Source organism: Anas acuta, chromosome 1 (genome assembly GCF_963932015.1).
Source record: "Anas acuta chromosome 1, bAnaAcu1.1, whole genome shotgun sequence".
NCBI lineage: Eukaryota > Metazoa > Chordata > Aves > Anseriformes > Anatidae > Anas > Anas acuta.
Window position 1 is genome coordinate 42,266,943 of NC_088979.1, and position 24,919 is coordinate 42,291,861.

Below are 24,919 nucleotides of genomic sequence, written 5' to 3' on the forward strand. Positions count from 1 at the left end.
AAATCCCAAACACCATATAACAGAGGGACTCTGCAAATGATAACTGATAAAGTTCTGCAAATGTTAACTGATAAAGTTCTCATACTAAGACTTTCTATATACATACCAGGAGACTGATGGCATTGTTAACGGTTCTGCTTTGAAAATGGGTCAGATTTTTTTATATATAGGCCTCAGATCCCTCCCCTAGCAGTGGGAGAGTTGTCAGAACTAGTTTCCCTACTCATCATAGGTATAGGGTAGCATGGTATGAGGAAGCATTCATTAATGTGTGTGTAGCCAAGTCAGTTAGGTTCTTGACTTATTTTATGGCTAGGCTGCTGACCTCTTTTGAGGTAATGTAACAAGTTCTTCATTATGTTCAGCAGTTTGAAATGTTTGGTCCTTTAACTCTGTCAGGCGACAAGAAGAATTTCTCTCTCTCTTGTTCTTCTGCAGTGAAGTTCTACACAGCTGGCATAGCTGACATAGTTTCATTTTATGTTAATAGACTAAAAACTTTAAAATACTTTGATGTGTGGGGCAGAGTGATCCTATGGCACCTTGATGTCTCAAAGCTTTCTTACTGGATGGAAAAGTTCTGATCTTTGTCATGAAAATCTAGCAGAGCCTGTGTCATAATGATGGTTCCAGCAAAACAAGTTAAGATTTACCCATAAGATTTACACTGCTGCCTTTTAACTCATAGGCTTCACGTTGCTTTCAGGATGAGAATTCGGCAATTCTGATGAGATTCCCTACTCAGTAGAACCCCTACCCAGACTCATGGTGTTTCTGTAGGGTGTACAGCTCGAAGTCACTTGCGGAGTGCGATATGGTTTAGTGGAGGACTGGTTAGTGTTAGGTCAGAGGTTGGACTAGGTGATCTTGGAGGTCTCTTCCAACCTAGACGATTCTGTGATTCTGTGGAGTGGATGTTCTGAAGCAGAAATCAAATTTACACATGACAGTTCTCCAAGGTGTGTTTTCTATATAAATAGTCACAGACCACTCTATTTATTACTTGCCTTTGGATGTCCTTTTATGGTTATGAGGAATTCTGAAATTGGGAAGAACTGAAAATACAGGCCAAACTCCATCCCATTCATATAATAGCAGTCAACGTATCTGGCTGTGTTACCTCTTAGTATTGCTAAGACAAGTGTGCTTTGGTGTCACGTACCTATAAGTGTTTCATCCTCCCCCGCTCACTCCCAAAATAAGTGTTTTCTGAAAGACTGGCTCCATTTTGAATTAAGGCAAGTTGAACTATTAGCCTATTAAGTGGTTTTAGATGAAGCTTAGAGTCTGGTTCCAACCTGGTTCAGGCTTTAACAAAAGAAGAATGGAATGCTGAGAATGGAGTTGAGAGTGGAATAAAGTTAAAAATAGTATGGAAAAATATTAAACACCTCCATCTACTTAAACCTTCTTGTAATAAAGAAGGCAAAAGACTTACACATCACACAAAATGAGGTTAACTAAAGTACAGTAGTAACTGGATTGTTTTTCAGTCATGACCTAAGCATTCACACAGAACTGGTGACTGTCATAGTCAAAAGTTTATTCACATTTCAAAAGAAAATGAACTATATTGAAAGACTTCCATTCACTGCAGACTTCATGTAAACTGAAAGAATATGAAGGGTTAAAGTCTCGTCTTAACATATTGTTCAGTGAATGGGATACTCTACCTTGATCTAAGGTGTTAATGTTAACAATATGGCTGTAAGAGAACTTTCTGGCAGCTGTTTGATGAGTATAAGAATCACATCTTCAGTTTGTTTGTTGGTTGCACAACCGAATTCTGGGGCTCCTGGCAGAAAGAAGGGATGATGTCAGGAATGAAATGATACAAGCACTGAACACACAGAGGAGTAGGAGCTTTCATTTTCTGCCCCACGCTGAAAAGGTATCTGGTCTGATATGCCACAATCTAGAAGTTAAAAAGAAAATGTTTTAGATTCCATGTACTCAGCTAGGAAAGGGAACATTTGGAGATCAGGAGTGTCTTGTTTTCCTAGTCACATCAGGGGAAAAGACTTAAAAGAAAAGACACTTGTTTTCAGGTTCACTACAAGAATGAAAAGGAAAATCATGTTTCTCAGGTATGATTAGTGCAGGGATTGTGATAATTCAGATGAAGAAAGAATTAACTTTTGAGAGGGAATGGAGAAAATGAGGAGAGGAGGAGGATGAATACAAAAATGAAGACAAAGATGTAGGAATAGAGAAGAGAGCTGGACATAATTAGAGGAAACAGAGAAACAGAAAACTCGGCAAGTCTAAGAATTATATAAGTAAAGTATAAAAGTGCCTGCAGAGTTGTCTGGTAGAAGAGGGTATGGAGGTATTGGTCGGTAATCGGCTGAATATGAGTCTGTTCACCTGGCCAAGAAGGCCAACAGCATCGTGGCTTGTGTCAGAAATGGTGTGGCCAGCTGGACTAGGGAGGTGATCGTCCCCCTGTACTCAGCTCTGGTTAGGCCACACCTTGAGTACTGTGTTCAGTCTTGGGCCTCTTACTACAAGAAAGACATCAAGGCTCTGGAGTATGTCCAAAGAAAGCCAATGAGCTGGTGAAGGGTCTAGAGAACAAGACTTATGAGGAGCTGCTGAGGGAACAGAGGTTGTTTAGGCTGGAGAAGAGGGGGCTCAGGGCAGACCTTACCATGTTCTGCAACTATCTCAAAGGAGGAGGTAGCGGGATGGGCGTCAGTCTCTTTGCCCAAGCAACAAGTGATAGGACAAGAGGAAATGGCCTCAAGTTGTGCCAGGGAAGGTTTTGGTTAAGTATTAGGAAACATTTCTTCACTGCAATGGTTGTGCGGCATTGGAACAGGCTGCCCAGGGAAGTAGTTGAGTCACTATCCTTGGAGGTCTTCAAAAGATGGGTAGATGTGGTGCCTAGGGATGAGGTTTAGTGGTAGCTTGGCAGTGCTAGGTTAAAGGTTGGACTAGATCATCTTAGAGGTCTTTTCGAACCTAAATGATTCTATAATTCTATATGCTCTAAAATAAATAAAATTCAGTGCTTTTTGCTGTTGGCTTGTCAGAAGGCAGGTAACGGTTATATTACATCTAAGACTCTTAGCAGGTACCCATAAAACTTTTATTGCAAAGCCTGTTAGTGTCCCCATAATTCATGAATTCTGACTTCCTTTTCTTCTTTTCAGACCCTGATTTTGTCTTTTATATTTTAACTGCTTCCCACAATCCTACCGTTCTTAAAGAATGACTTTGTAGAAAAGCTGTATAAAGGCAAAGTTGTGTCTCTCTGTAAAATTTTTGTTAAACTTATCATATAACTTATGAAATATGGAAGAGTATGTTTTGAAAGCAAATCTGCCCGAGAGTGAAGATAGGTTGGAGTTCATCTTTAAAACTAACTTTTTTTTTTTGTTTTAGTAAGGGATTGCAATTTAAAAACGTTTTCATTTTTACATGCCTCAGCAGGCAATATGGGATAATTTGATAACAAGAATTTCTTTATTGGGACAGGCTGCTGAATTGAAAAAATAGATTCATTTAACTTTTTCTGCTTAGAAATGAAAAGAAATGAGGTTGTTTTATTAGTGGCATAAATGCCGTGGTGATTTATCTATTCAGGGTTCATTTATTACTCGTCTTGAAGCTTTTAAGAGTGTGCTGAATATCAGAAAGGTACATTCTGTATAGAAAGTACCTTTTATGACTGTACCTGCTTCATTTTATTCTGGGCTGTAAGAGTTTGTTCCATATTCTCTTATACTATTGATGCTATCGTTCAAGTGTGTTTAATTTTATATCTTCAGAAGATTTTCTGATTGGTTTGAAGGAGTTATACTGTATATTTTAAAAAGCAATATATGTTTCCTATCTGGGTAATGATACACAGAGATATCTATATCTTAAGACATGTAATAAACTGGTTAGTAAATAATATTTTATTATTTAATAGTTATCTGTAAAGCTGAAATGTAGCTGGCAAGCACTACCTTTTTTTAGGTCATATGAATGAAGAAAGATCGTAACCCTGACTCCTTTGTTTTCTAGTTAAAGAGTAATGTTAATATAGTTCCAGTTGTTATCACTACATAGGAGAGAATATTTCACATATCTAAGAGCTGAAAGAAGAAAGATATGGTAATGCTTCACTATCCATTACTAGTCTGTCAGTCCTTTCAGTATCCTTGCATTAGGTAACACCCCTCTATGCTAACTGTTAAAATTATCACGCCTTTCCATCTTTTGCTCTTCTAATAAGAACTCCCTGTGTTGCCCTGTTGCACTGAAGCATGCCTGATGACCTGCAGTTGAATTAATGGAAGTTCTTTTAAGTTCTGAAAGACAATTGCAAATCTACGTATTTTGCCAGGACAATAGTTTAAAACAGCTGCTTGCAGTGCTGTTATGGTAGCCTTTGATACGTGGTTTTTAATATTCTGGTAGCTTTTATGTTGCACCCAAATGCTAGTAAACAAATAAGCAAGTGCATCTTGTGTGTGATTACACATCATCATCTGTGTCTTTGAAAGGAACAAGTGGCATTTTGTAAGCAGCAAACTCAGTATCAGCTAGCAGCATACTCTGGCAGCGAAGGCCGGCAGCATCCTGGGCTGTCTTAGTAGGAGTATAAACAAGACATGAAGGGATGTCTAGTTTGGGGAAATTCAACACAAATAGCGTTGTGGTAATCTGGGGGAAATCTAGTGGAGGGATTTGAGAATGGTCAGGGCTGGTGTACTTGCCATCCAGCAAGGATGTTGGACTAGATACCTCCTGAAATCCCTTCCAACCTGAGTTATACCTGTTGTATTTGCATTGTTGAGATTTTGTTTTTATTGATAATTTTACTGGGGAATAAATTGAAAATTATACAGCAATATGCTGGCCGCATATTTATTTTTGCATATTTCTTAAGTCCCTGCCAAGACACCCCCTTCCATGCACCCTGTATATTAAATTTTATGGGAAAAGTTGCTTTCCTCCCCATGATTGCTAACCATAACACTTTTAGGAGCACATCCTTGACAGATAACAAGGTATGCCTGTACTTTGAACCCTGCTTATCAGGGAATCAAACCTGTTACATGTGATATTAAGGGACATACCAATCACTTGCTAAGTTCTGGCAGTTTGAACCCTAACCTTCTGACCTACTCTGCCAGACTTTCAGTAGGGAAAATGGGGGGCAGGGGAGAGCAGTTTCTCTGCTCTCAGTACTAACAGTAGTTACCTGCATCTTTTCTTTTCCAGATGTCAAAAGAGCTTTATCAGATAGCCTTCCAGTTAGCCCATATCTCAGAACAATTGTTCATACTTTCTCATTTTTCTCCCCATCCTTCTCTGGGAATTTTCAGTGGTGAAATTTCTTTTTCTTATTTTTTTTTTCCTTTAGAAAAGTTCCTTTTTTTATCACTGCACAGGATAGAAGTTTCATTTTGATATTGTTAATTGCATACAGTAATCAGATTTGTGGAATTCAGAGCTTAGAAATTTGCTTGTTCATTTCTGACTGTTTAAGTAGTCGTATGGCATTCTAAACGTTTTTCTTCTGTTTGTAGCTGGCTGTATTTTCAGTGAAAAGAGATGTTTCATTATTGCTGTTGTCACTTATGTATCTGCTGTTCTGTCAATCATTTAACATACAGTTTTTCTCTTTTTTCTTTGATAGATTTAAAAATCATGCACTAATGTTTTTTTATATATATACACCTATAAAATTATGTTTATGAATTTTATATTAAATAGTATATTAGCAGCATGTACAACAACAAACAATAAATGCTGTCATGGAAGGCAGAGGATAGGATTACTGATGTACATTTAAGTTTCTTTTCTCAAACTCTGGAATTGTTGATGTTTGTAGGGTGCAAAATATGACTTGAATCTTATGATTCAGTCCATTGTACGTTAATCTTTCAGTCTGAGTATACTATAAAAGTTCTATTAAATTTGGCTGAGACAGTTAATCACCTTTTGCTCACTAGTAGTTTGTGTACAGAGAGATGGAGAACGAAGTGCTGATGCCAATAGGATGCATGGGAAAAGCACAAACCTGCACCAGTGGAGTTTCAGACTGGGCATTAGGAAAAGTTTCTTTACCATGAGCCTGGTCAAACACTGAAACAGGTTTCCTAGAGATGTGGTTGATGCCCCAGGCCTGTCAGTGTTCAGGAGGCATTTGGATAACACCCTCAATAACACCCTTGAACTTTTGCTTGTCCCTGAGGTGGCCAGGCAGTTGGACTTGATGATCTTTGTAGGTCCCTTCCAACTGATCAATTGCAACCGGTTCTGCAGGACAGCATATCCACATAGCCATTGCATGACCCCTAATATTCTTTCCAAAGTATCTTTGCAATCCATTTTTAATTTTCTGGTGTCAACTGCTTATACAATCTAGCTTGTAGAAAGAATAGCAAAGGGACTGGAGATTTAAATTAAAAAAAGAAGGAAGTGTATACAATTTATAGATTGATGTGTTCATAATATGCATCATGTAAATGAATAGAAAATGTAGCAAGTTTTGTAAGCATGAACATCCAGAGTTTGTTTCCTTGAATCTCCTTCCCCTTGGTCTGTTTATGGTTTAGATTTGACCAATATGTATAAGAAGCTTTCATTAACTTCTTTTTCAGCATCTGCAGAGGTTTGAAGTTTGTGAGTGATATATTTTAAATATCAGACAAAACGTGTACTGGAAGTGGCAACACTTGTTTTACAATTTCTTAAATAAGTTTGGTTTTTGTGTTTGTGTGTGTGTATGTACTGCTGCATGCCTGTGCTTATTTTGGATGCTTTTTTAACTGTGACATCATTGGTGTGAATTGACTAAATAAAGAAAAAGAACAAAGATTATTCCCTGGAAATGTTCAGCAGTATGTTGGAAACATTAACTGATAGTTTGCATCAGAAATTCCACGTAAACTTGGTAGTTTAGTGATAATTATGTCAATTTTCCTTCTTTATCAATCATACATGTTTCAGCCACTATCTTGAACAATTACTGCACCAGAACCTTCAATGAAAGGAATGTATGCAAATATGCCAGTTGTGAGCTGAGAGGGTCAGTGATGCCTATGTTTCGTTTTAGATCATTCTGTTGTCTGCGAAGTCTGTGAAGTTGTTTCCGTAGGTATTTCTTCACTGTGTTTCAGAGAGTGTATTTAATAACCTTCCTCTTTGAAAAAGAGGAATTTTCTACCTTTATTTGGGGTTATTTTAAGGTTTTATTCAAGGGATTCTGTGAGATGATGATTTCCATTTTGGATTCACAAGCTAAATACCTTTGTTCCTACATATCCTGAAATACCTGATCTGGTAGATATTTTCTGACCAACCTTGTATACTGATGTTTTGAGTTTGTACACTGCTTCATAGTCATCACTTGAAACATAAATGAAAACACATCTTGACTAAACTACTGCCTAGGAAAAGAGAAAAGCAACTACTATTAGTTATCCTAAAAAATTAGCTGGGTGACTTTGTTCTCCTATTTGTTTATCTAAAAAAAAAAAAAGTTTTTGTGGTGGAAACAGCAGAGTTCTATCCCACTCTTTATTACTTGCTTATTAGTTTCTTCAGATACTTTATTTTTGTTAAGTTTGTTGTACTATGCCTCTATACTGATGAAGTTTAATTATTTGAATAAATGTCATGGGTTCTTTTCATTGAATCAAATAACAAAACAGTAAACTCCATCAAGATGCTAATTAGTTAAATCAAGTAATAACAGGCTAATGCCCAGGTAAGCGACTCTGAGCAAACTAAGTGTATGCCTCAGCAGTATTGAATTAACACAGAACAGCAAACACATCTCATTTCATTAAAAGAAAAAAAGCATGACAGGAGTTGCTTGTGTTATACAGAGTAGCCTGGAAGTAAGTGCATGCTTTCAGGAAGTGGAAGACTGGATTCGGCATCCATCAGAACTCCAGAGCTGAGAGAGAACTCCCCAGTGAGGGTTTATTATACAATACTTAGGACTGAAATATAGCTCCTGAGTACAGCAGGGTAGGCTAGGCTAGGCTGAAACACTCTCCACCAACACTGTTGAAGCTGTGTCACGATGCAGAGACAAATCTTATATTTCACAGGTTCAAAGTCGAACGAAAGGGAGTGCAGTAGCATGGCCCTGGGACAAGGAAACAAAGGTAGATTTCAGTCCCTGTAAGCTGGGATGGTTTAGCAGATATATCTCAAGCAGATTCATCTTTAAATTTCATTCTTCCAATTTTTAAAGAGTTTGAGCATGGTAATTAGTTCACCCAAGCTGGCTTTTCAAGAGAATACGCATAAAGATAAGCAGCTTAAAAAGCTATTTACCTTTTATAGTAATTTGTCAAGATGTGGCTTTTATATGTGTATTCCATAACCCTCTCCCTTTAAGGTTGTACTTCACCAGTCATGTTAGTGAGTGGTTAGTGCGAAGGTCTGTGCCACATCTAACCTGTTTCTTTCTGTGGCATAAGGCACAAGAATACATGGAAAATATGCATGTTCACATTGGATGCTGCTGAGAAATGGTTCCAACATAATGTATACTGGCCATTGGTCTATTTTGGGTAGAAAGCATGTATTGATCCTACATATTACCTATACTAAAGTAGATCCTATAGTACACGTAGGATCTATAGTATTTAGCATATAGATCTATATAGTATATAGACATACATACGTGTTTGCACAGTGTATAGACATACTATACTATAGATCCTAGTAACTCCGCTTACTGCATAAGTAAGTAATTTTGGTTGTAGGTGTCCTAAGACAAGAGGTAATGTAAAAGTTGTTTATCTTGCTGGATCTCCACGTTTGGAGCTACAGTTTCCTACAGACTGCAAAATAGTATGTGGAAGTGTTGCCTCCAAGGAAGTTGTTTCAAGAGAATGAGGATCAGAGACCAAGATACAACAAATGCTTAGAATGCTGCAAAACAGAAAAATCTGCTTTGAAGCAAGCAGCTTTAAACAAAGCTTCTAAGCTTTCTCTCTCAAACAGATTTTACTAAACCACATGCAAAAGTACTGCATGTTTAATTACTTGATATGAAGCAAATGTAACATCTGGCAAGAACTTGCATGTTAAATCATGCTTACCCTTTAACATTTAAGCTGTATGTTTCTGGATTTATTTTTTTATTTTTTTTGAGGAACAATCTAAAACAAGAATACAGTGCTGGATAAAACTCTAAGCATGTTATTTGGGGAAAACAAATTTTATGTAAAAACTCTTTCATTGTTTAACCATTTGTAGGTGGCATGCTTCATCTTCTGTTTGATCATTACACTCTGAACTTTTTTTTTCTTTCGTTGGAAGTATTTAAAAATACATTTGTTGGTATTGGGTGCATTGTTATTATAGTTCACATTAGAAATAATTTCATATAATTGACAGACATTAATGAAGCATTTAATAAATGGTAGAAGAGGCTGAAAACGCCTGCAAGGCTGATGTAAGAATCTCCATGGCATACTTGTGTTTAAATTAAGAATGAGAGTTTTCTTTGCCATTTTGTAGTAATTATTTCAGTAGACATTTTGGTTTATGAAACCAGCCATATATGTAATGCATCAGATTGATGTTCAGTGCTTCAGAAACTGAGCAATCAAAGCATTTAAAGATCAGACTAACTAAAGATCAGAGTTCCTACATTTTCAGTTGCTTGGTGGGTAGCGTGTGAATTCAGTTCATGGGAAATTTCTTATTGCTCAGAAACAAGCCAACCAGTTTTTAGTACTGAGGATCAAAAAGAGAAACAGTGACAACAAGATCCTTTGAGCACCCATGTTTGAAATGGAATCTCAGTTTGCCACATGTATGGACAGCGTATGTGCTGCATTTAACATGCCTGAATTTAATTTAGACCAATCTCTGCTGTTACTCCTTCTGTGACTCCAAGCATCGGAATGACAAGCAAAGAAAATTGTTCTGTGCTTTTATACTTGCTGTTGTTTTCTTTGGAAGTGAGGAAGCCATAACAGTCACTCAGCTGCAAAAAGTGAGGAAGTTAAACTGTGATTTAGCCTCATCATGAAAGAAGTAAGGACAGAATTCGATGAAAGATGCTGAAGGGTGCTGAAGGATTGTTTTGAAATTGGAGGGATCAGTGATATATTGTGTCCCTCAGGGGTCCATACTGGGACTGGTGCTTGTTTAATATCTTTATTAGTGACATAGCAGGACTGAGTGCACCCTCAGCAAGTTTGTGGACGACGTGAAGCTGAGTGGTGCATTTAATACGATAGAAGGAAGGGCTGCTTTCCACTTGGCCAAGTGCAAAGTCTTGCACCTGGGTTGGGGCAATCTTAGACATCAGTACAAAGATGAACAGACTAAGAGCAGCCCTTCAGAGAAGGATTTGGGAGTACTGGTGGAAGACAAATTGAACATGAGCTGGCAATGTGTGCTTGTAGCACAAAGTCAATTGTATCCTGGGCTGCATCAAAAGAAGCATGGCCAGCAGGTTCAGGGAGTTCATTTTCCCCTCTGCTCTGCCCTTGTGATTTCCCACCTGGAGTACTGCATCTACCTCTGGGGCCCCTAGCATAGGAATGGCATGGACACGTTAGACTACATCCAGAGGAGGGCCACAAAAATGATCAATGGGATGGAGTACCTTCCATAAAGAAAGGCTGAGGGACCTGGAGTTGTTTAGCCTAGAGAAGAGAAGACTCTGGGAAGACCTTGTTGCAATCTTTGAGTACATAAGAGGGGCTTGTAAAGGGCCTCTCTCTTTTGAATAAGACAGATGGAGGGAGAATTATTATAAATGTATGTACTGATAGGACATGAAGTAATGATTTTAAACTAAAGGAGCATAGATTTAGATTAGATGTAAGGAAGAAATTCTTCACAATAACGTGGCAAGGCACTGGAACAGGTTGCCCAGTGAAGTTGTGGATCCCTGGAAGTGTTTGTCAGATTGGAGGGGACTTTGGGCAACCTGATATGGAGAAAGATGTCATTGTTTTTGGCTGGGGGATTGGACTAGATGGTCTTTAAAGGTTCCTTCCAACCCAAGCTATTTTGTGTTTCCATGATTGCATAAACTCTGGGAGTGATACAGAAATGGAGATGTGAAGATACAGATGAAGACTGATACAGATGGAGACTGTGATGATAGGAATGGAAACTGAGTGGGCTAGAAGAAAAGTGAGAATAAAAACAGATACCCCAAGTAGAAAGAATGAAAACACAATTGGAAAGCAGGAGAAATCAGGGTCGGAGCTGGGACAGAGAGGGAGGAGGGCAGGAACATTAGAGGACATGTTGGGGCTGGAAGGGGGAGCCTTGCAATAGGAGAGGTCAGGGAGGAAACATCTGTAGCATTTAGGTTTCTTTACAGATTTGGCAGTGAACCAAAGTACAGATGTTTGTGAAAATAGGAGAGTATACTGTAATTACTTTAAAGATCTGAGACCTGGAACTGACCCATCTGTGAAGTCAGGATGATTTCATCATTTGTAGGTGCTTTTTGTTGTTGTTGTTTAGTTGTTGTTGTTTTGATTTGTTTTACTTTTCATTTTTAAACTTGAAAATAATGTATCAAATATATCCTAAAGAGGCTTGGGTTGGTATAATCAAGTTTTCAAAATTATAAAGGGTTGGTGCTGAGCTTTGTATAATCTTAGTAGGACTTCCTTTGGAAGATGTATTATTTTATAGAATTTACTTGGTTGTCATTCTTTCCTATTAACAAGCTTAATACTAGAAATTGTTTAATTTAACAAATCTAGTTGTCTTCCCATATACTTCATTATTCAACTGGATCTGCTTTTGAAGAGTACTGCTGTACATCTCAAGCTTTGTCTATAGGATAGATGACGGTAGAAGTTAACAGTCTATTTCTGTTAGATAAAAACAGATTAGAATTGCTATCCTAGTACATATGGAATGCTTGTTGGTACTACTATTAAGTGAATCTCCCTGTACATGCATATCTGATAAAAGAAAACAAAAACCTTCCAAATATAACTGTTAGTTTGGGCTGTACTTGATGTGTCTTGTAGTTCTCCCCATTCAAATAACAGTTGGTCATCACTCTTTCTTCAGGTACAGAGACTATTTGGAGAAGTGTACTTTTCTTAGATCGTATCACTTACATCAAGGTCCAGTTTGTGACGAGTTTACCATGAAATCTTTCAGTTTACTCTCAATGTGTGCAGGTTTCTAAATATATCATTACCCACTATTTGCAAAAGCAAACTTCTCCAATAGAAGAATCTTAAAACCATTCTTAGAAACCAGAGTTTAAGTCCCTTGTTGAATATTCTCTATTCTACTTTACTCTAAAATAATCTTTTTGATAATCCTTGTGTCGTTCTGCATTAGCAAACTTCAGGTATTACTGACTGGTCATCCTAATGGCAAAGAGACATTCTGAAGTTGAAACCTCGTTTCACATGATTCTTACATGCTTGTTTATTTTGTTGTTGTCATTTGTTTTATTTTTTTTTTCTTTTTTTCATTAGCTTAATCCATAGCTACGCTTTCATTCCCAACCTTACTCTTGTATGAGACAAAACTCCACTCTTTCACTTTATCAATTTTATTAAAATTTCTTGATTGGGAAAAATCCTGTACACCCACATGCCTCTTTTTTATTTTTTTTTCCTTCCGTTGGAGTAGTATTAAAGCATGGGTGGTTTTTTTTTCTTCTGTTTTTCGTAGAGACCATCTAGGTAAAATAAGGAATGCATTTTGACATTGTGTTTCATGACTATATGCATGCACCCACACTTGTGCTGCAATATTAGCCAAGAAGTCAGAGATACTATCTGGCCAAGTAAAAGCAAATATGACAAGGAAACTCTGAATGCTGTGCTACAGTGGAGGAGTTGCCAGTGAGCTCAACATTGTAGTAAGGTCAAAAGAAAACCTACTTGGTTAACAACAGTTTCTCCTTTACCAGCTCTGGAAAAGTGTTAGATGTTTTCTGTCATTAAAGGAAGTGTTGCTTTTCATACCATGGATGCAATTATGTTGACAAAAAGCATACAAAATTGTTATATATGGTACTCATACACTGTACCCTAATTGTATGTATCTCAAAAATCATTGCCAGTGGAATTAATATTATGTTCTTCGTAACTGTACCAGATCATGCCCATATAAGCAACTTAAAATTTCCAAAGTACAAACCCTTTTTTTTCCCCAGAAATTACTGTTCATGGTAGTGTTAATAAGCATGCTCTGGAAGCACCCAGATGACTAACTATACTTAAAAAAATTTATCAGAAATGCAGAGAAATATGTGTAACTTCTGTTAATGCAAGTTTCCAGTGTGTAAGCTCTATACAGAACAGATCATTAAACATTAGTCTAATTTAAGGTCTGAAGCAGTCTACAGGAAGGCACAGTCATTTATTTTCTGTAAGGGCACAAGATACAGATTCGTTGTTTTAAGTCAATAAATGCGACTTGTAGATAAACCCCATTTATGCACTGCATTGCACATCAGATGGCTGGATGACATGTATCTCTGTGAAGACACGCTCGTTTTGGAACAAAATTGTCTTCCCAGGATTGTAAACGATGTCCTTAGCAGAACAGATTCACTGTCATGTCTGCAGCCAATCATGTACAAAGTATGGAGAACATAAGCATGCTGGAACTATCTTTGTGTGGTAAATGAAAATATGAACATACAGTCAGGGAGCAATGATGAAATGCTTAAAGTACCAGCCTCAAGCAAAACTGACAGCAGTCAATATCACATAGATAATGGGCATTTAGCAGTTCTGTCTGAGAACAAATGTCATGCTACTATTGAAGAAGAAAATTGTTTTAAAAAGAGCGGTTTTCATGAGCTCAGTGGGCAGAACTTCCAGTCTCTGCTCACGCAGCCTGTGTGGGAACAATCTCATTCATGCGCTGGACTGTTTATTCATACATAGAAGTCTGCAGAGTGACTGAAGGACATCATAAGGACACCTGTTTGTTCTGTTCAAGTTAATTCCAGTGAAAATTGCTTCCTCTTTGTGCCTTAGAAACATTCCCAGATCTGAAATCCTCAGGGAAAATATTTGACTAATCTCCTTGTTTTTGTTAAACACTCTCAACCCTACCTAAAGATTAGGTACTAAGTAGGGTAGAGTTGTGTTGCAATGCTATTTGACAAATGGGAGTTAACAGCAATATGTGGTTAGAGTAAAGGCTTATCTGGCATTCACATAGTTTGTCAAGTGGCTTCTGTGTGAGAAGCACCATCTTGCCTTTAAGAGTTGTCAAATCATTTATTTTCTGAGAGTTTGTTCAGTCTCCTGAGTAAAAGTTACCTTCTAGCATCCATAGCATCTTACGATAAGGAACTTTGCAGACCACTTGATATTCTGTGTGAAGAATGACTTTTGTCTTCACTCTATATCCACTGGCTCTATTAGATGCCTCCTCATTCATCTATCAGAAAATACAGTGAATAATGGATTCCTACTCTCATTCTCCATCAGGATACAGGCCTCTGTTATTTCTCCCTTTGCCTTACACCATCTCTTTTCCATGCTCTAGCATCCTAGCTTCCTTAATTAATTTCTTCCTCATGCTGCCACTGCCAGTTGTCAAAGATAAGACTTATTACCCTTCTCTGACCCTTTATGTGTTCTGTTTTATTCTTTGTGAGATGAGTTATGAGAAATGTATTCAGCATTCATTATGCAGGCAGCAGTGTAGAATTGTAAAGTGAGGTGTTGATTTCTGTATTTTCTCTGTTCCTTTCATAGTAATTCACCAAATGTTGGTTTTAACCCTTATTTAAAACTGAACTGAAGTTTTCATGGATTGTCAAGTATAATCCCAAAACCTCATTCCTGAATGAGAAGTCAGTTAGGAGTTCATTATTTTATGTATGTGGTTAGAATCATTTTTTCCAATGGTGGTGTATTACTTTGCGTATGTCTCCTTTAAAGTTCATAGGGCATTTAATGCTCAGCTTCATAATGTTTTCTACTGTTATTCACATCAGCCTCTTTTTTTTTTTTTTTTTTTACAGTCCAGTAAATTAGTATTCCATCAGCAAACTTTCACCCCTCTTGGAGATTGCCTGTTAAGTAGATAAACTGAATTCCACTTCTAAGTGGAATATTACTTATCTGTCACCTACAATCTTACAGATATATTAACAAAAATACATTTCATTCCTGTTTTTTGAGTCTTCATACCTGTGGTTGTGAATGACTGTGGAATTTAATAAACTGCTGTGGTCTGATGTTTCTTCCCATCTTTGGGTATGGGGTAAAGCAGTGTAGCAGATACCCATCATACCCTAAAAGGGATTCAGCCTTGATATCACTGAGGTCTAATACCACTTCTCCCTATTATGTATAACACTTACTGGTGAAGATAGGAGACAACATGGTATCTCTCTAATGTCCTCTAAAAGATTTCAGTGTTAGAGGTATGGAATATATACTTTTGTATACTGAAAACAAAATTGGCGTTGATGTAACATTTTTTAAAATGAAGGTATACTGTAAGGTCATTGTCATTTGATTTTGCGTTATCAACATACTCAGCAAAGCCATGGACTGAGTTTTCTACTTCTGTGTTTTGTTGTTGTTATCATATTGAATTTCTCTAATGATGCTTCAAATATAGGCAACAGTAGTTACATAGGTAACTGTACTAACATTTACTAAATTCCTAAACTACTTTTTATTTCATTATCAGTTATAAATTTCAGAACAGAACCAGCATGCATTTTAAGTTTGTTTTGAATAATTTTGGAGTTGCCAAAACTTTTTATTTTCTCTGTTTTTAGGTATAGACAAATGCAGCTTGGCACAGAAAGCAAAGTAGCTGAACTTCTTCACCAAAGTAAGTTAAAGTCCTTTGAAAGTGAACATGTTCAACTCATGCAACAAGAAACAGCTAAGAATCTTTCACAATGCCAAATAGAATGTGAGAAATATCAGAGAAAGCTGGAGGTATGTTATCAAAAGACATTTTACAGAGCATTACATAGTCATTTTCAATTAGAATTTAAAATGAAAAAGTTTAGGGAGAAAGCACTGAAGAATATATACATGGTTGTATTAGCATTTCCACCAAATTTGGCTGGGGCAGAACCTAATGACAAAGTTTACTATGTTTGACCATTTCAGTAGAAAATCAAAGGAAATGGAAGAGGCAAAACTATCTCATGGAGGGATGTTGAAGACTTGTGATTTGGATTACCAGTGTCCATCACGGAAATTCTCTCTTTGTGTCAAATGTCGGAATTTAGATACCTTCCTTGTAAAGAATAGGTCTTTATTATGCACCCTTACAAATAAAGTCTTTTTTTCCTCTAATCTAGTTCTTCTAAGACTGCATACCAGTTGTAGGGGAATTTCACGACAGGAATCAAAACAGAGAATTTATATGAAATTCTTTTTTTTTTTTTTTTTTTTTTTTAATACATGCATATAGTCCGTAAAATTTATACTGCAGTTTCAAAACCAGCAATAAGCAAAACAAAAATTTGGTGAAATTCTCTTAAAAGTATACTGGTAGAAGTATATAGACTTTTTAAAGTTCTCTTACATCATTTAATTACACTAAAATATGTCAGAAAGGTTTCATAGAATTTTGCGTATCTGTACTTGTTTTATAGGTTTATTACTAGAAAAAAAATAGTTCAGACCCTTTTATAGGACACAGCATCCAGTATTATCCAGCTTATCATAGTTATATGTTGACATTTGATCTCTGACATCCTTCAGAATCTATTTGTGCAAGATGAAAAATAAGTTGGTTTTATTTTCCTATACACGCAAGGGTAGTAGCTCGCTAGCTGTTTCCAACAGCTGCATGTTCATTGACAGCTGGCAATTAAAACCCCTTTTTTAACTCAGTGTTTCCAAAATAAGTGCAATTGTACATTTAGTCAATACTGCTTTATGATTAAAATGTCTACATTCACACTCACAAAGGACCACAGAAGAGCACTTGGAAGTAGACAACCCCAAGCAATACTCTGCCCTTGCTGCTCCCAGCTCTTCACAGGAGCCATGAGCTCATCAAAGGACCAAGTCCTCCCACAAAGAAGATCTGAGGATCAAGGACAGTGGGGGAGCCCCAGTGACACAGTCTGAGACACAAGCCTCTGCCTATGGACCATCCCAGGGCTGTCCAGGAGAGCCTCAGCCCCATGGACCAGGGGGCACCTGCCAGTGGGTCAGGGTCAATGGGAGAGGGTCACCTCACAGACTGACGTGTCACTGCATTGGGGTATGGGCTACATGATGTGATGCAGAAAAAGAGCTTCTGGTGTTTTCAAGAGGCTTATGTTAAGGGAAGAAACCTGTGACAAGGGAAAGAATGGATCTAGGTGATACAAGGAGGAACAAGTGTAGGAGAATAGAAGGATAAGGGGATTAAAAGCCATGTCTGTGCTACTGCATGGCTGTGTGTGTGTCTTGATGTGTGCATGGAACTCTGTTGTCATGAGGCTGCAGCCTTAGGATCTTCTCTGTCCATATTGCTTAGGTGTATATATATTTAAATATATATAAGATTTTATATTTCTTACCCTTCTAAAAGCTTTTTGATTCTATCACAGTATCCTTCTAGAGGAAATGTTCAGCACACAGCTAGACATGCACACAATACAGTGAGTGAACAATTGGCTGAAGAGTTGGGCTCAAAGGGTTACAGTAAACGGGGTAACATCTGGTAACAGGCTGGTGGCCAGTCACTAGTGGGGTTCTCCAGAGCTCAGTTTTAGGGCCAGTTCTCTTCAAAGCTCTTATCAATGACCTGGACACAGGAATTGAGTTCACACTAAGTAAGTTTGCAGCTGCTACTAAATTAGGAGTCATTGTTGATCCCCTTAAGGGTAGAGCGGCCTTACAGAGATATCTTGTGGATCCTGGTCCAATGAAAGGCGTTTTGGTCTAGTGGGTGGCATCCCTGCCTATGGCAGGGGAGAGGGGGTTGGAATTAGATGAGTTTTAAAGTCTCTCCTAACCCAAACCTATCTATGATTCTATAGTTTTGATAGATTAGAGGGCTGGGCAATCACCAACCATATGAAACTTAACAAGAGCAAACGCTGGATTCAGCGCTGGGATGGTGTAATTCTGGATGTACGTAGAGAGTGGGGGACAAGTGGATGGAGAGCAGCCCCGTGGAAAGGGGTCTGGGGGTGGAGGTTTTAGTTGACGGTAAGCTCAGTATGAGTCAAGGGTGTGCCCTGGTGGTCAAAAGGGCTAACTGTATCCTGGGGTAGAAAGATAACTAGTGAAAATAAGTGACGGTCTTTCTTTAGTCAGCCCTGGTGCAGCCTCACCTCAATTACTGTGTGCAGTTTGGATATTAAATATATCAGATATTAGAATATCAGAATGTGTCCAAAGGAAAGCAACAAAGATGGTGAAAGGTAGAGGACATGACTTAGGAGGAGCAACTGAGGTCACTTGGTTTGTTCAGCCTAGAGAAGAGATGGAGGAGAGGTGACCTCATAGCTGTCTACAATTTCCTCATGACTGGAAGCAAAGAGGGAGGTGCTGATTTCTTCTCTCCGATGCCTGGTGATTGGACCAGAAGAAATGTGGCATCAGGCGAAAGAAGGTCAAAAGGGTGGTCAAGCACTGGAACAGGCTCCCCAGGGAAGGGGTCATGCCCCAAAGCCTGTCAATGTTCAAGAAGCCTTTGGACAATGCTCTTAGATACAGGGTTTAAGTTGGCCTGTACAGAGTGAGGAGTTGGACTCCATCCTCATGGCACCTTTCCAATTCAGGTTATTCTATGATGCTATTTAAGAAATTACTATTTCTGCATTATCTCGTCCCCTTTACTGTCCACAACAGAGTTGGAAGAACGAGAGTGTATGTTTACACATTTGTATAAAGTCTGCCACCTTAACAGTAGTGCTGATAAAAAAAAAAATAAGTTTTGAAAAACAATTTGGAAAATAGTACCAGTGTATTCCTGATTTGCATTGGCAGTCTTTCTAAACAGTCTGCTTTAAAATACAACTTGCAAGGATGGTCAGAGGGTTGGAGCACCTCTCCTATGAAAACAAGGTGAGAGAGTTGTGGTTGTTCAGTCTGGAGAAGAGAAGGCTCTAGGGAGACCTTCTAGGAGCCATCCAGTATCTAAAGGGGGCCTTCAGGAAAGCTAGGGAGGGACTCTGTCAGGGAGTGGAGTGGTAGGACAAGAAGAATGGCTTTATACTAAAAGAAGGTAGATTTAGGGTAGATATTAGGAAGAAATTCTTTATTCAGAGGGCGGTGAGGCACTAGCACAGGTTGCCCAGAGAAGCTGTGGATGCCCAATCCCTGGAGGTGTTCAAGGCCAGGTTGGATGGGGCTTTGAGCAACCTGGTCAGGTGGGCAGTGTTCCTGCCTATGGCAGGGGAGTTGAAGCTAAATGATCTTTAAGGTCCCTTCTCACCCAAACCATTCTGTGGTTCTATAACATAGTTGATAATTTGAAGCTATTTAACACCTTATTGTCACTGTGTGAGATATCTTTAAATATCGATGCAGAACAAACAACAAAACAGAAATTATATTCAGCAATATACTAAGAAAAGTACTCATACCTCAGAAACACCAAGGTATCGTGTCAGTACATGAAAGTACATCACAGATTCTCATTCGAGATCCTGAGTAATCTCTATAATATAGTATATAAAATGTCACCCCTCTGCAAATGTTTACCACTACAAGTAAACTTTCCACTACCTAGAGACTGCTGCCAACACCTTGACACCTGCACCCAATATATTTTTTTTTACATTATGTAAAAAACTGAATGTTATGGACCCTTTCATCTCTACATTTGTAGGATTTATTCTTTTTCAAACACGTACCTTCAAAAACATATCATATCCTGTTTGCCTAATTTACTATTGGAAAGGTGTCAAGTCTGCAACAGAACAAACTTGAAAACAAAATTTCTTCACCCGTGCAAAGGTAGGGCTGAAAACATCACCAAGTCTAATTTGTGAGATTTAAATGAGATTGATAGTATGTGTCTAAGACAGCAGGATACAAACTGGGCAGGACAGAATAAGAGCTTTTTTTCCCAAGTGCCAGCTATGGCATTCTTAATTTTGGGGGGAAAGATGCTGTTATTGGAGATTCTGCATTTCTAGCACTGAACCTGCATAGGATGTTTATGAAGAGGAGCTGTAGAGTGGAAACAGAATTACAGAGTGGAAACAAGGCTTTAGATAAAATGTAATTTCATGTTGTTCTGTCTGTATTGGAACATTCAGATCTTAGCTGTTGAGGTTAGTTGTGGTCATGAGCACTGGGAGTGCCAGTTGTGCTAGACTTTGAGGTTGCTAAATATATTTTAATTGCACAGACATGTCTAAACTTTGAGGAAGATAGTTAAATTCGAGCTGTGTTTCCATTTTCTTTGTGGATATTTATTTTATTTGAATAACATCTTGAATATTTGGCATTCAACTGTACTAACTCTTTTGGCACTTTCCTCTCTAGAGATATGCCTTGAAACCAATGTTCTTTCATTACGAAATGTTATTGCAGAATTTAAACATTTGTTGTCTGTAGTTTTTTCATTCATTCCTTTTGACTGAATTTTTATTTTTTTCATTTCCTTTCTAATATACAGTTTGAATGTATTAATATTTTTTTCATATCCTACCTTCTTACAGAGTATTGATCTTAACTAATGGTGTAGTCACTAGCACCTTAAGTGCTTCTTGAAAAAACTTGTTTTTGTTTGGGTTTCAGCATAGTTTCTCTTATGCATGCTAAAACTAGGAAACAGCTGTTTTATACGTTGCCAAGTTTTGACTTATAAATTTATTCTTCTATGGCAACAGTTTTTTTTTTATTAATTAAATTATTATTTCAGTTGTTTGTTTCTCTTACTGTTGTGCATTTTGACAGTGTGTCTGGTATTACTGCTGTATACAGTATATATACAGTATACATATGTTTCTGTATCTTGAGACCTATATTCAGTGATTATCTTCAATGTGCAGTATTTTATCTGTGAAGTCAGTACTAAAGTTAGCTACAGTACCACTTAATTATTACTTTTACTTGTTTTTGTTTGTTTTTGCTTTTGTTTGTGTTTTTTTTGCTTTTGTTTGTGTTTTTTTTTTTTTTTTTTTTCTGCACAGTATATTGATTACTACTTCATTAACCAAACATGTTTTCATTCCAGTCAGTTTTATATTTGTCAATGTTGTTTTCGATTTTCAAGTACCATATCACTTAGCTTTCTTGTTAAGCTTTGGTTCATATACAGACCTTCGTAACTTTTGCTTTTGAATATATGACTTTTTGTTTAATCTCGGTGGGTTAAATCCCAAATGCTAATGGCATATTACCTTTCAGTAATCAGTAAATAATAAGAATCTGCTATATCTTAAATAACAAATTTTGTAATTTGTGCCTTTTACCATTCTATAAAAGAATGTTCTTCTTTTAGATTTGATTACTGAAATCTGAATCCAGTTAAAGCAACAAAAAGAAATGCAGTCACACTTTGTTGACTGGTGTGTATTACTTTTTGTAGCAGTTACCTTATTTTTTGTAACTTTTGTAATTTAAAATTATTGTAGCTCTTTCAGAGAGGGATTCACAGAATTACTAAGGCCTTAGGAGAGTGTTATGATGGATACCTGAGTGTAATCTTCTACAAGATCTATAGGTGAAAAAATGACTGATTTTTAAAGTATTTTAATTTCTCCCATGGAAGTTATATCGATGCATTATTGTTATTTGATAACATATTGCTGAACATTTTACATTTTATGTTTTGTTTTGTTTTGTTTTTTTGCCTTTTTCAAAGCTGTGATGCTGAATCCCTGATCTTTTCATTATTCATTGTCACAGGTTCTTACAAAGGAATTTTATAGTCTTCAGTCTTCTAGTGAAACACGCATTATTGAACTCCAAACACAGAATTCTGAGTTTCAGGCGAGACTAGATACTTACGAAAAACTTGAAAAAGAACTTGATGAGATAATAATGCAAACAGCAGAAAGTAAGTTCTGACACAAATCATATTGTATCTGTAGATGTTTCTGGTGTTCTGACAAGGCGTCTTATTTCTCATAGCACTTGGAAAGTATTACAGTGTCTGCCATTCTTCCTCCTTATGCCTGACGATTAAGATGCAGTAATTACTTTGACAGAATATATTAGTGACAAGTTGTGGTGGTTTTAACCAGCTGGGCAGCTGAACTCCATCATAGCTGTTCTCTCATTCTCCTTCCTCAAAGAAAAAGGGGGAAAAATACGATGGAAAGGGCTCAAGGGTTGAGATGATGACAGGGAGGTCACTCAACAGTTATTGTCATGGGGTAAAAACAGACTCAGAGAGATTAATGTAATTTATTGCCTTTCCCTGGCAGACTAGAACAGTGAGAAACTAAAAGCAAACTAAAAACTCTCTCTACAGTTACCTTAAAGGAGGCTGTAGCAAGGTGGGCATTGGTCTTATCTTTCAAGCACTACTAAGTAATAAGATAAGAGGAAATGGGCTCAAGTTGCACCAGGGAGGTTTAGGTTGGGTATTATGAAAAAATTAATCACTGAAAAGGTTGTAAAGTATCAGAACTGGCTGCCCAGAGAAGTGGTTGAGCCACGATCCCTGGAGATCTTCAAAAAACGTGTAGTTGTGGTGCTTAGTGAGATGGTTTAATGGTGGACTTGGCAGTGCTAGGTTAAAGGTTGGACTGGATGATCTTAGAGGCCTTTTCCAACCTAAATGATTCTATGATTCTAAGAAAAAACCCGTCCTCCATCCATCCTCTCCTCCCAGGCGGTGCAGGGGAACAGGGAATGGAGGCTGTGGTCAGTCCCTAACACTTCGTGTCTGCTGCTCATTCACAGTCACTCCCTGCCCTTGCTCCACATGGGGTCCCTCCCATGGGATGCTGTCCTTCCCAAAATAAGCCTGCCCACAGGCAACAGCTCTTCAGGAACTGGCTCCGTACTATGGCTCCGTACCATGGGGTCCATCCCCCAGGAGCAAACTGCTCCAGCATGGGTCCCCCACGGGTGAGCTCCCCCCAGACCCCCTGCTCCTGCGTGGGCTCCTCTCCACAGGCTGCAGCTCCGGCCCGGGGCCTGCTCCTGCGGGGGCTCTCCATGGGCCACAGCCTCCTCCAGGCCACATCCACCTGCTCCACCGGGGGCTCCTCCATGGGCTGCATTGTGGAGATCTGCTCCATGTGGGACCCATGGACTGCAGGGGGACAGCCTGCTCCACCAGGGGCCTCTCCACAGGCTGCAGGGGAACCGCATGGGATTCTGTTGGAGGAAAAAGGGGAGTTATAGTACAATATTATTTTAATATGATTCAATAACTTTGCTTTTCTTACTATTGTTATTGTATCTTTCACACTAAAATTTAAGGGTAATATTAGTTAAGACTGAATTCCAGCACCAAGGTGAACTTCTGAGGCAAATCAGAAAAAAAGAAAAGACATTTATTTTTTAAAAATAGAGAATATAGACATCCTTTCCCTTGTCTCAAATTAAGTCCTAGCATTTATGTGTCAAAACTAAAGGTCAAAAATATTTGAATGAAAGGAAATACTATTAGTTTCAAATTTAATATGTTCTAGAAATACTCCAATCAGTATTTCAGAGAAGATAAACTAAACACTTCTTTACATTTCAGTACTATGTGATTTTTTTTTTCCTCTACTTGAGTTATGAAGCTTCTGCTGTTTTACACTATCTGGGGGTGCTGAGCAGTTAGGGGAGAACATTGGATTCTCTGGACTTTTTAGTAAGCTGTGCATTTTCATGTTCAAGGTGTATTTTGTCATATAATCATATAAACTTTTTACTTTGGAGAATGTGCATGTGGAAAAGATCACTGAATTTTGACTTTTATTCCCTCATCATGCCTCACTTTATTAATATTGAAATAACATGAAACAGCCTCTTCAGGAAACTATCAAGAATTTGTATAGCCACTCCTTAAAGCATTTGAGTGGTTTCCACATGAATATCAACAGTAAACTTTCTTGGCATCTCTCTCTTCTTCCTTTTCAGGGTAAAATCTTCATGTTGAAGGATATTTGTTGTAGACTAGTCATTTGATTGTCTTGCTTCCTACTGCTTGGAGCTTTTTAAGAAAAAGATTGAGACTATGAGACTATCTGTATCCTCATGAACATACTTTTTTGCTAAGTAGCGTGAAAAATGACAGTAATAAGAGTTTCCCCTCACTAGCAAAAATGTACGTTTTCTATCACAGTGTCAGTTGAACAGCCTGGAAGGACAAAAAACAAGATGACACAAGCACATACCAATATAAAATGCTTCTTTGGCTTGATATCTACTATATTTCCAAATTTTTTGGTGTGTCTTCCTGATCTGACATTTATGTGGATACTACTGACAGTTATGGATTTATTGAGTAGAATCTCATTGACACTTTTCTAAGAAATACAGCCCTGAACTTGTAACCAAAAAGGTGGTTTGTGAGAAAGGCAGATTAAGTTATTTGTATGTTTTTCACAACCTGAGGTATTTCAGCCCCTGAGGAATTTCCTATCATAACTAAGCCTTAAAAATCTGAAGTTCTGGTGCCTTTTTACTGCCACAACAGTTGAGTTTTTCTGTCCTACTTACTGGAATTTCTATATTGTTTTTCACAGAATCACGGAATGGTTTGGGTTGGAAGGGACCTTAAAGATTGCCTAGTTCCAACCCTCCTGCCATGAGCAGGGACGCCTCCCACCAGACCAGGTTGCTCAAAGTCCCATCCAACCTGGTCTTGAACACCTCCAGGGATGGGGCATCCACAGCTTCTCTGGGCAACCTGTGCCAGTGCCTCACCACTGTCTGAACACAGATTTTCTTCCTAATATTTAAATCTGCCCTATTTTAGTGCAATACCATTCCCCCTTGTCCTATCACTTCAGTCCCTGACAAAGAGTCCCTCTTCTGCTTTCTTGTAGGCCCCCTTTAGGTATTAGGAGGCCACAGTAAGGTCTCCGTGGAGCCTTCTCTTCTCCATGCTGAACAAC

General features: G+C 38.0%; 1 protein-coding gene across 4 annotated transcripts in view; it reads left to right on the forward strand.

The window, feature by feature from the left end:
• Positions 1 to 24,919, forward strand: part of PIBF1 (progesterone immunomodulatory binding factor 1) — a 119,510-nt gene that overhangs the window by 53,519 nt on the left and 41,072 nt on the right. For 3 of the 4 annotated variants that reach the window (XM_068676054.1, XM_068676048.1, XM_068676064.1), the window contains 2 exons: positions 15,722 to 15,887; positions 21,765 to 21,915. In XM_068676054.1, coding sequence (XP_068532155.1) covers positions 15,722 to 15,887; positions 21,765 to 21,915 — 317 coding nt within the window. The remainder of the gene's footprint in view (positions 1 to 15,721; positions 15,888 to 21,764; positions 21,916 to 24,919) is intronic. The other variant, XM_068676074.1, reaches the window with a different exon arrangement.